Source organism: Castanea sativa, chromosome 10, assembly GCF_040712315.1.
Source record: "Castanea sativa cultivar Marrone di Chiusa Pesio chromosome 10, ASM4071231v1".
NCBI lineage: Eukaryota > Viridiplantae > Streptophyta > Magnoliopsida > Fagales > Fagaceae > Castanea > Castanea sativa.
In genome coordinates this window covers 5,223,456-5,235,639 of record NC_134022.1, presented here as the reverse complement: position 1 = coordinate 5,235,639, position 12,184 = coordinate 5,223,456, and the positions used below count along the sequence as shown (strand labels likewise).

Below are 12,184 nucleotides of genomic sequence, written 5' to 3'. Positions count from 1 at the left end.
CTTCATCCGGTGTTTTTGATGTTTCACAACTCCAAATTTGTACACCATTAAAATATAGAGTAGGCAGTAAAATGATAGAATTAAATTAGCATTTCCTACATAATGATGAAAGTCGGTGTAACAGTAGAATCCAGTTGTAACATTTATGGTGTTCAGACTTCATAGTTCAACAAATGCCACAAGTTCACATCAACAAAAATAAGAAAATAAATAAGTAACAAGAGGATCCAATTTAATGCATGTTAAATGGTGTCATCTGCCAAAGGCTTTAACCAAAAAAGGGAGCCTACTTACCACGCCTCAAACTAGAATGAAGCTTTTAACTGCTTTGAAAGGGTCATTTATTCGTTTACCTCTTTTGAATTAATCTCAAAATGAAGGAAGTTAGGTGTAGTATAAATGAATAATGTTTCGTATCCCAAAAATCTGGTGTTATAATTTTTAATGAGTCTGTACAGCCACTCAAAACACTCAATCCAAAGCTTTAGACTAAGTTCGGACCACACTCCTTAATGATATTCATTAAAAAATATACAAAAGAAAATAAGAGTACAATAAATGACCTTATCACTAACTAGTCCATTTTTCACATGGCTTTTAAGGCACAAATGAACTCTGGCTGATCTGGGTTTCTGATTACCAGGACCACGATGCAATCTTTACAATGAGAACCACAGAAAGTGCAACACAAAGTTCCCACTTATGCAGTTGTTAAAAACTGACTCGGTTCATATACATGCAGAACTACACCAAATAACAGTGTTGCAATCCAACATATAACTGAAACGAGCTATGATCCTGGACACAGAAAAGATAAGGATATAACATGGAGAACACAGAAAAGATAAGGATATAACATGGAGAAGATCCTTAAAAAATAATGTATAATCACTGATAGACATCCATTAAGCCCAGAAACTTCATTCAGTTTCAATTTACTAACATAATACATATATACACATTACACATAAACAACAAAGAAAAATGGAACACAAAAAAAGTGCTATGGCTAATTTCACCATGATGGGAGCTATACATGTTCATCCTTGGAAGTTGAAAAACTGTTCACTACTTGAGCTCCTCAAACTAAAACAAAATCTCTCAACCCAGATTATACTAATCAAAAGACTACCAAAAATAACAAAAGTAGAACAGTGTATATTACAGAGCTGCACTCAGCTCCCGGGAGCCTTAAAATGTCCCAGAACTCCTCAACACCACTTAGCAAAGAATCTCTGACCCTATTAGTCTTCCTTATTTTTGAGCTCTCACCCTCCAACAACAATGCTTTGCTTGTCATCCAATTCTAGTATGGCTTCAAAAGACTATCGGCAATCGCCAACTTTGGCTGATAGCGCTAGCCTGAGCTGGTCCTGCGTGTAAAACCGACTCCCCATCTTAACCGTAGCTTGTTGAATCATCAAATCATTCACAACCGACACACTGGCGTGGTGAACATCCAAGTCTAGCTCCTTCAACGCCAACATCAACCTCGCGGCGGGGTGGTTCTTCTTACTACATTGGATCCTGATCATCGCATCCCATCCGATTATCTTCACATCGATATCCAAATCTATCAACTTCGACATCTTTGGGTCTTGATCAGGAAGCGAAGGTGGCGGCCCTGAGCGTGAGTCTTTGCTTGCCAATTCCTGCTTCATTGCATCCAATTGCTTCTGCATCTCTTCCTTCTCCGACTCCGTACTCTGAAGCTTCCCTTTCAGCTCGTTTATGTACGAAATAGCGTCACCGAGGAGTGATGCCTTGTCCATTTTAGAAACATTTGGGACCACAGCTCGGAGGGCATAGAACCTCTGGTTAAGCTTCTCTCTTCTCTGCCTCTCTGCTTCCACATGATTCAGAGGCTCTTCTCTGCCATTAGCGGGCTTTCTACCACGTTTCCGGGGCCGTTTCTCCGGGTCTACGACTCTGCTACTATCAGCCTCCTTCACCACCGAAGCTTCGAGGTCTGAATGATCGGAATCGGCCGTGCCGACACCGCCACTCGACTTTACCACACAACCGCTCGACAAAATGACACCCGATGTAAAAGACAGCATTCCTTCTTCGTTGCTACCTCTCGAAGTCGGCGACCGCTTCTTCTTGTTACTCTCCTCCGCCGCGAACTGGGAATGACCTGAAACATTATAGCTCCTCTTGCTCTCCCCGAAATTCAAAATCTCACCCGATTCAGGCTTCATCGTCGAAATTGAATTATTATTATTATTATTCCCATTCTTCACAACACTGCTGTTGTCATACCCATATTCCGAAAAGTTCAATTCTCTGGTAAAGAACCCCTGGTTCTGCGCTTGTTGCTGGCGGCTCTGGCTGCTGTTCTGGATATGAATCGCGCTTGGATTCTCCGTTAAGCTACTCGAACTGGGATTCTCAAACGGAATCTCCTTTGAAATCTGGAGGTTGTTGGTGGTGGCGGTTGCGGTGGCGCCTGGAACCGATGGAACAGTAACAGTACTATTGGTATTCAACGAGTCTTTGATCTCAGTCGTCGCCGTCGTCACCGGCGGAGTCGACGTCGGGTCATTAAGCCAAAGCGCAGACGGGTCGTTTTCGCCCTGGTCGTTGATTGGCCAAGAACCCATTTCCAGGCTGTTGAAATTGAACAAAACCCTGACTTTATTCATCAGATCCGAGCTCTGAAAAATCACCTCCGTGGATCCCAATTCCACAACCCCATTTGCAGAGGGTATACAAACCATGGTTTGGAGCCCGAAAACCTGGCCCTGGCGAGCCCGTTCGCACGGCGAGCTCGCTAAGCGGTCGGCTCCGGAGACCCAAATCGGGTTGGAATTGAAAAAAGCCTGACCGGGGAGACCGCCGCCATTAACGAAACTCTGAGTCATAGACACCAAAAAGAACCATTCAGTGTCGGTGACCTCCTCGTCGATAGCATCATCAGTAGCCGGGGTTGCCGACCCAGAAATCAAAGAATTGAGTTCTCGGAGGACTTTCTTCCGGTGCTCTTGCTCCGCCGCAGACGACGAAGCTTTGTTCTTGGCTTTGGATTTGGCCTTATCGTCCTCGCCTTTGTAGTACCCATCACCCCAACCCAAAACAGTGGCGCCGCTGGAATAGTCGTAGGAGCTCTGCCAAAAGATAGCGTAGGTCCAGCTCTCGCGCGCACCTTCGATTAAAGCTTGGAGGCGTTGTTGGAGCGTGTCCTGGTTGAAGAGAGCAACGGAGGGTTGCGATTGAGAGACGATGGGCCCGGGCGTGGGCGTGGGTGCTGAGGTCGAAGCTGCAGAAGATATCTGGTGATGGAGCTGAGGTTGTTGCTGCTGCTGGGAAGGAGGTGGTGGCCAAAAATTTGAGAGATCGGAACTCATGAAAGACTCGATGACCGATGCGTTGTCGTCTGAGGTCCAAAGATTCATTGGCGTTGTTGTTGTTGTTGTTGCCGTCGTCGTCGTTAAATGGTAATCTGTCATTCCATGCACTTTATTACAAACAATCCACCCTTCTTCCAGTTCTGCAGATGATGATGATGGTATTAACAGACTTTTTAACTGTTAACTGTTTAGTGAGAGATAGAGAGAGAGAAGGGCGGAGTAGTAGGTGTTTTTAGAGAGAGAGGGGGGGAGAGGAGCGGAGGAGGTGTGAGTAGGGGTGGGGGTTTGGAGTTTGAGAGCTTTAAGGGTGTGTGGGGCATAAAAGGAGAAAGAAGCGTAATTTTGGGTGCATTTGTGTTTGGGATTTATTTGGAGTGCATTTGAGCTGAATTTTAGTTGGGACTTGGGAGATTGAGTGAGTGGACAAGGGAAAAAGCGTTGGGGCGGTTTCTACGAAGGGGCAAGCCGATTTAATCGGGGTCATCCACTTTATTTTTTTATTTTAGTCTATACTTTGTATAGACTGTAGACTGTAGAGTATGCTAACTGTAGCTATAGTAAATTAGTATCAGCATTGGGGTGTAAAAATCCAGATACTATCTTACCAATTAAGGTATTCACAATAAGGTTGTCAACTCCCTCGGAAAAAAAAAAAAAGAAGAGAGAGAGTTAGGTGGTCAAAATAAGCTATTTTAACCATACAAACACTAAAAAAGCTCATTCATCAATAGTGTCAAATTTATAATTATTTAGCAATTTAAAGCAATTACAGCAGTGGAGCTAAGTAGCTATATAGCTATATTAGTTTCACTCAAACATAAAAAATCCTCCTGCAGCAATGGAGGTAAAGCAAAAAAATTTAACTAAAATGCTACAGTGCTCATGTATTGAAAAATTTATTCACCTTTCCAATTAAATTGTGGTTGAATATTTTTTGGGTAGTGAGATATATTATTTTATTGTAGTAGATATATTATTTTATTGTGATATTTATATTATTTTATTGTGTTGAAAGTTAAAATAGATCCACTACTGTAGCATGTTTTGTAAAATGAGTAGGTAAAATAGATAAAATAACTTTTTATGGAGCTAAATTGCTAAAATTTTAGCTCCATTACTGTGGATGCTCTTACTACATTAAATTGTTACTAATAACAATTCACTATAGCAAGTTACTACTTTTTTTTATTAATTTTTTTCTTTCTCTATCTGTCTTGTGCCACTTTTCGCTCAAGTCTTTTATCTATTCTCTCTCCTCTCTCTCTCTTCCGTACCTCTGTCTCGCAACTTTCTCCAAAACTCTAATCTTTCATCTCTCTCATGGCCGAACAAGCCAAAGCCAAAGCCAAAGGTAGCTTTCTTTGTTGGCAACTTCCTTACTACCACTTCTTCGTTGGCATTTTTCTCTCTTTGCTCTCCTCTTCGTCTCTCTCCCCTTACACAGTGGCTCGGTTTTGCTCATGGTGTTCGTCCCTCGTTGGTGGCTAGGGCGCCGGTATGGGTTGTGGCTAGGTGTCAACAGCTATGGCTAAGTGTTGGTTAGGTTGTGGTTGGGTTAATCTTGTTTTAGGGGTTGAAGTTAGGCCTGGGTTAGATCTCATTTTGTTGTAGTAGTGATTGTTATTATTTGTTATCGTTGTGAGTAGTGGTTGGGCCACTAAGAACGGGGCTACTACTAGTTTAGTCTCAGTGGGTGGCAGTGATGGAGATTTGAGATGGATGTTGTCAATCTCACATAGAGGTTAAACTTCCTTGGGTTCATCTAAAATGAGGTGGGGGTATGCTTGGCTAAATATGGGCATGTTGCTAATGGTAACTGATGATGTTTTGGGTTATTTTCTTGGAATTGTGGGTGGTGGTGTCAATGGCTATGGCTGTGGCAGTGGTTTTTGTGGCTATGGTGGTGGTTGCCATGGCTAGTCGTGGTTGTGACGGTGGTGCTTGCCATGGCTGGTCGTGGTTGTGGTTGTGGTTGTTGATTATTGTGTTGTTTATATTGTTTTATTGTGTTGTATGTTAAAATAAAACCTTTAATATTGGGTATATTGTAAAGTAAGTTGTTAAAATAAATAAAGTAACTTTTTGAGCTGCTAAAAGTTAAATTTTTAAAAAGCTTTCATGTGAATGCTCAACACCCCAAATTTTCTCTTTATTTGAGAATGTATTGCTATATTTTTTTTAATAACCATGAATGGTGAGTTCTCAAATACACAACCTACTATTTATAGGTTGCAAACTTTAAAAAAATATATTATTAGAGAGAATTTTGAGGGGAGTACAAATTTAGAAATTGGGGATACAAGTATTTTGCTCATATGTTTGCATTATATCATAATATTATATTAAAATGAAAGTTTAATTAGAATCCAAATTAAATTTAGATTAATTTCTAAATATTGTCTAATTTTTGTACCACGTACTTTTCTCCTTTAATTTTTGTACTAAATGACTCATTCATGATACATAGTGTGAAATTTGAGATAACCCCCTTACTTATTTATTTGAAAGTACCTCATAATTACTACTTTTGAATGTTTTTTAGCATTAGCACACATTACAACCTAGTTTCTTATAATGTGCAAGTTAGTTTCACACATGGTAAAACTTACATGTTTGTAAAATTAATTGGTGCATGAGATAATAATTGTATCTTGAGAAAGAGGATACCACTCCAAGGAGGGATGACAACTAAACAAAATGGGTTAAATTGTCGGTGCCTTGGTACAAAGTAACTCCAATCCTTTTACCCATTAATATTTTAGAAGATTTCACAAAACCCCTATCACTTAGTAAAGTACAAACACATCAAAAACCTTGACATGTCCAAACACATTTGCATGCGTGTCATCATTATGTTAAGTGGAAAAACTTTTTTTATTTATTGAAAAGAGTCTTTTAATTTTAAATATGTTTATAAAGATTAGATATTCCTTATTTAGTTTGAAAAGTTATAAATAAATATAAAATATTCTTATAAATAAATAAAATATACCTAATGGGGTTGTGCAGAAAAACTGCCTAACCTACCAAACCTACCTGACTCAATCTATGTATGTCCATTAAGGGTTTGTTTGGGATTCGCTTATTTTATTATAACTGAAAAATTTTTACTAAACGTATTGTAAATAAAAGTAAAATTTGGCTGAAATAGTATAGTGAGATATATAAATAGTAACAAACAGTGCAATAGGGCCCATAAATAGTAGCAAAAATAAGCTGAATAGTAAAATAAGTTGACAAAAATAATCTTTGCCAAACGGACACTAGGTGAGGTGGGTCGGGTTAGCGAGTTAAGATATTTCTAACCCACCACAACCTGACCCGCCCACCTATATTATATATATTTATATACTTTATTATGTTGCAAACTCTACCTCACATACCCACCCACTTTATTTCTTTCATCTTTGTCTCTTCCCTTTTATTTTTTCAATTTCGTCTTTCTGTTCCCTAATAAACTATAGCTGCTCTCTCTAAGATTTTATTATTGATCTTACAATATGTACTAGTCTAATTTTAGATTTTGAAATGTTTTCATTTTCAATGTGAAAAAACTTACGCCATTTTTATAAAAAAATAATCTAGAATTTGTAATTAAATTAATAATAAATTTAATTTTTCTTTCCTTTTTTATTTGAGGAATAAAAAATGATTCAATATATTTGAAATAATTTCATTTAATCAATTGAATTTGTTAACCTATAGAACCAACTAAAACTATCAAGTCGAAATTGCTAAGATATTCAACTGACCTGCCGGATTTAAAGATTGGTTTCAACAAATTGGAATTTTTTAAAACCTGCTATTGGCGGGTTCGTTAAAAATATTAGCCTCTACACGCTCAAATGGACTTGCACATGTCGTGTTTTTATTTTTCTTTCTTTGACATGTGTCGTGTCTTGTTTGTTTGAGTGTCCATTTGGAGTTAACTTATATAAACTTTTGTTGAAAGTATGGTAAAGTATACTTGTACCTCGAAAAAGTGGAGTTTTAAAAAATTGTACAAAAAAATTAAAAGCTAAAAGAAAGTGTCCGTTTAGTAATTGCTTATTTTTGATAACTTTTTTGCAGAATGTGAGACAAAAGGCTAAAAATGTCTTATTTTTAAAAACCAAAATCTAAATTATAAATAAGATATGTATTAAATTCTATTTATAACAAATTTAAATACATATTTAATAATACACAGACACACACTCTTAAGATGAGAGAAAAATATATGTTTCAATTGAATCCTTCAATTTTATCTAATTAAAACTTCTCAAAAAAAAACTTTTATCTAATTATTATTTAAAATATAAGACATGTTGTTGGTGCAAACATAATAATAATGGAAATAGAACGAAAAAGAAACTGAATAATTTTTTTAATATTATTTATTTGAAATTAAAAAATATATAACACTATTTTGATTGAGGTGCAGCACTCGCTTTCTTTAAGGAGATTCAAGTCATTGGTTAGCTAAACTTTGTAACTGGTGCAGACTTTTTCTAACTTGTCTCTCTTAGAATACAACAGCCCAACAAATGTCGTATAGCCAAAAACTGTTGTAACGCTGTAACTTGTATTAGGTATGAATGAGTCTATTTATAGACTCAAGTATGAGGATGCAAGAGGTTGATTCATTTCCATTGTTGACAAATTTGTCCTTCACTTCTCCCTTGAGCACGTATCTGGCTCATTATATGAATCAATACATATTAATTCATTAATTACCACAATTAAAAAAAAAATAGTCTCTCTTATTTTTAATGTGTGATTAAACATTTTCACTAATTTTTTTATCTTACATATTAACTCTCATATCTTTACATTTATATTGTCATATAAATTCATTCTAATTAAATAATATTAAGATGCTTCAACACATGTAATATTTAAAAATAAAATAATTGTTTTATCCACCTAAAATGGGAGGGATTTGAAGGAGATCAATAATCATTTTCCTAAAATGAAACCAGCAAATATATTCTTGCCAATTCCAATTACTTCAACCAAAAGCCTCTGGTCATCCAATGGGCAAATTGGTAAAAAAAATCAAGTGATATTTTTTTATTAGAAAAACCAATTGATATTTTTAGCTAACATTAAGCAAGTTCACAATAACAATAAACTTTTTGTGAAAAACATATGAAAATGATTAATTGTCTTGACAGTTTTTACAATTCTCTATAAAAAAATATTTCTAAAATAGATAATTATTGTATGCTTTAAGGGTGTATATTAGCGAACCCAACAAAAAAATTAAAAAAGTCAGTGCCAAATGGATGAATAGAACAGGATATTGAGATTAAGTGCAATACCCGCACTTGATGTAATTGATATAAATGGTTGAGATTTAAAATTGAGAAAAACAATTTTAAATTTTAACTATTAAATATTAAAAAAAGTAAAAGTAAAAAAAAAAAGTTATTAGAGAATTGTGGTAAATTGGACGGTGAAATTGCAAGCTATCTCAATCTCAGAACAGGACAAAGTAAATTGGGTGGGGCTGGGGCCGGGGCCGGGGCCACACCTTACTCCACGTGACTGTTTGACCGGTCTTGAAACCAATGGGCGAAAGTATTCTCTAAATTTGCCGCCACATGGGACTTACGTCGGGTCCAGAGACAATGATACCAATTTAAGGGTGGACCCCACGCGTTATTCTTGGCATCATACCCGTTCAATCTAGCTCTGTGATTGATTAGACATTTTCTCGTAACATTCATTCATACACTAAGACAATTAGAATTGATTCTCAAAATTAAAAAGGTAATTTTAGATTCATCAATCTGAAAATTTTACAGCTTATGGGCAAAAGACGTTTAACCTTCGAGAGAAAGGATACTTTCCATGATGAGCATATTGATTAGCTTCTAGTAAGTTTGCCGACAAGGCCATAGGCAATTTCCCGTAATAATATTAATTTTATTTTTACATTCGTATAACTTTTTTTTATATGTCAAGGTTTATTTGATATATATATATATATTACAATTTTTACAGGGTCTAAATATATAAATAGCAAAAATACAAAGTAAAAAAAGAAGAAGCAAAAGCTATAATTCAATTTTTTATATATAAATATTGTTACCTTTTCAAAAGAGTCGTGACTTTTGAGTTTGAATTCCTTAGACAGTAACGTGTTGTTTTTCATTAAAAAAACGTGTAAAATACAATAAAATTTGAAAATAATTATATAATATAAACCTTGTGAATTGATACTATTTTCAAGTTGAATTCTATACTTTTGGTCACATAAATGGGAGTTCAAATTTTCTGTCTTACTTATCCTTCTCTGCTTTATACTCCACCAATAAGAACTTGTCATATGTTTACTTAATTAATTAAATATTATCATTATTGACTTTCTTTTAGTTTAACCAGCTAAACTAAATAAAAAAACCCAACAACTCCCTACCATTACCACTAGATCCACCACCAAACTTGGCCGCCACCAGAAGCCTCTATCATAGACATCGCTAGTCACCACCATTGACGCCGCCAGATAGTAGTTTTTTAAAATTATCAATATTTAACCATTTAATGAATCTAACAAAAGAGATATAAAAAAATTATTAAAAAAAAAACCTAGCAAATAGATATAATATAACAGGCATTCTATCTTTTTATGGGTTTTTTAATATTAAAATACTATTTAATATTAGTTTGAATAGCATTTTTTTAGATACAATATTATTTTAAATCGTTGGTGTTCGTTATGATAATTACTATTTATTATCAAATCAAGACATTAATTGGTTTTTAATATAGGCAAAAATTAAATCTCAAATCTCTTATTTTACGAAACAAAAAAAAGTTACCAGTTGAGTTAACTGAAATCCACAAGTGCCATATTATTTATACATATCAGTCTTCAGTATTTTTAAATATAACGTGCATTTGTTATACTCCTTTATAAGGTGTATAAACTATAAAGTTATCTTTACGTATATAGAAATGTTACTTGTAAATTTGATCTCTAATCAAATTCTTATAATATTCACATCAACTCATGTAAAAATTTATGTCCATTTTAATATAATTATTTACTCTTTATTTTTTTATTTTACATACTCACTTTTTAAAACACTACATATAAGATTATTTATTTTACACTGCACTTCATTAAAATATCAAAAAATTTTAATTTTTTAAAATTGTTTCTCTTTCTTTACACACAATAACTATTATCTACTCTCTTTCTTCATCATCGAGTTATGTAAAGAAAGAATAAATGCAAAATAAATAGTGTTAGTATAAATATACACAACTACTGTAATAATCATGCATTTTTACACAATTTTACATGAATAGGTAAATTTTAATCTTAATGGGCTAAAATATTAATTTTTTTGATGGGTCTAGTTAATGTATGCCCTTAAGGTACACATTAATTATCAATTTTTAGAAACATTTTATGGTAAATTGAAAAAGTTGTCAAAAAAATTAATAACTTTTTTCATTTTTTCATAAAAAGTTTTATAGAATAGTTTACTAATATATGCCCTAAAGACATATGATAGTAAAACTTTATTTTATTATGGGTCTGGTTAATATATGCCTTTAAGGTATATTTTAATAATCTGTTTTTAAATTTTTTTATAGGAAATTGAAAAATTTGTAAAAAAGTGGGTTCTAGTTATTTTTTGATAGGCTAAAATGTTACTTTTTTTATGGGTCCAGTTAATGTATGCCCTTAGGGTACACATTAATCATCCATTTTTAGAAACATTTTATGAAAAATTGAAAAAAAAAATTTCAAAATAATTAATAACTTTTTTATTTTTTTCATAAAAAGTTGTCTAAAATGGATTACTAATATATGCCCTAAAGGCATGCATTAATAAAACCTTATTTTATTATGGGTCTGGTTAATATATGCCTGCATATTTTAATAATCTATTTTAAAATTTATTTATAGGAAATTGAAAAAAAGGTAAAAAAAAAAAGTGGGTTCCAGTTAGTTTCTTGATGGGCTAAAATGTTACTTTTTTTTTTATGGGTCCAGTTAATGTATGCCCTTAGGGTACACATCAATCATCCATTTTTAGAAACATTTTATGAGAAATTGAATTTTTTTTTTCAAAATAATTAGTAACTTTTTCAATTGTTCCATAAAAAGTTATCTAAAATGGATTACAAATATATGCCCTACAGGCATGCGTTAATAAAACCTTATTTTATTATGGGTTGGTTAATATATGCTCTAAAGGCATATTTTAATAATCTATTTTTAAATTTATTTATAAGAAATTGAAAAAATGGTAAAAAAGTGGGTTCTAGTTAACTCAACTGGTAAAGTCTCTGATGGTTATATAAAAGATCTGAGATTCAATTCCCGCCTACACTAAAAACTGATTGATGTCTTGGTCAGATGATAAAGATGTATCATTAGAAACGGACATCATAGGTTGAAACTTAAAAAAAAAAAAAAAAAAATTAGAAATTATAAATTAAAAATCTCTAAAAAAAAAATTGTAGAACAAAGTGAATTATTTTCTCACATTTTCATAAAAAATTACTACTAATATATGTCTTTAGGTCATACGCGGCTAAAAGCCTTTTATTACGTATTATACAAGCGATCTAATCGAAGGTTGACACACGCAAACCCACCAAGGGTGATACCATCTCTTTATGACTACCATAGTACTACTAATTCTGAGTACTGATGCTACTCCCCACCCGGTCACTTCTCATCATTTTCGTCTTTGGACTTGGAGACTTCCATGAAAGAGCCGCCACTCGGCAGCCAATAAAACCAAAAAACTCGGCATCCACTTTCCCAAATAATCGCCAACCCATTTGACCTAAACTTGGGGCCCTCTGAACTAAACTTTTACACTTCC

At 34.0% G+C, this 12,184-nt stretch overlaps 1 protein-coding gene across 1 annotated transcript; it reads right to left on the bottom strand.

Moving 5' to 3' along the window:
• Positions 1 to 901: 901 nt before the first annotated feature.
• On the bottom strand, positions 902 to 3,703 carry LOC142613137 (transcription factor MYC2-like). The gene has a single exon (XM_075785350.1). The coding sequence runs from the start codon at positions 3,447 to 3,449 to the stop codon at positions 1,326 to 1,328; it is 2,124 nt and encodes a 707-aa protein (XP_075641465.1). The 5' UTR covers positions 3,450 to 3,703; the 3' UTR covers positions 902 to 1,325.
• Between the last annotated feature and the right edge of the window lie 8,481 nt (positions 3,704 to 12,184).

Excerpts from the sequence above, each read along its gene's own strand:
- LOC142613137 (XM_075785350.1), bottom strand. The coding sequence starts at position 3,449 with ATGACAGATTACCATTTAACGACGACGACGGCAACAACAACAACAACA.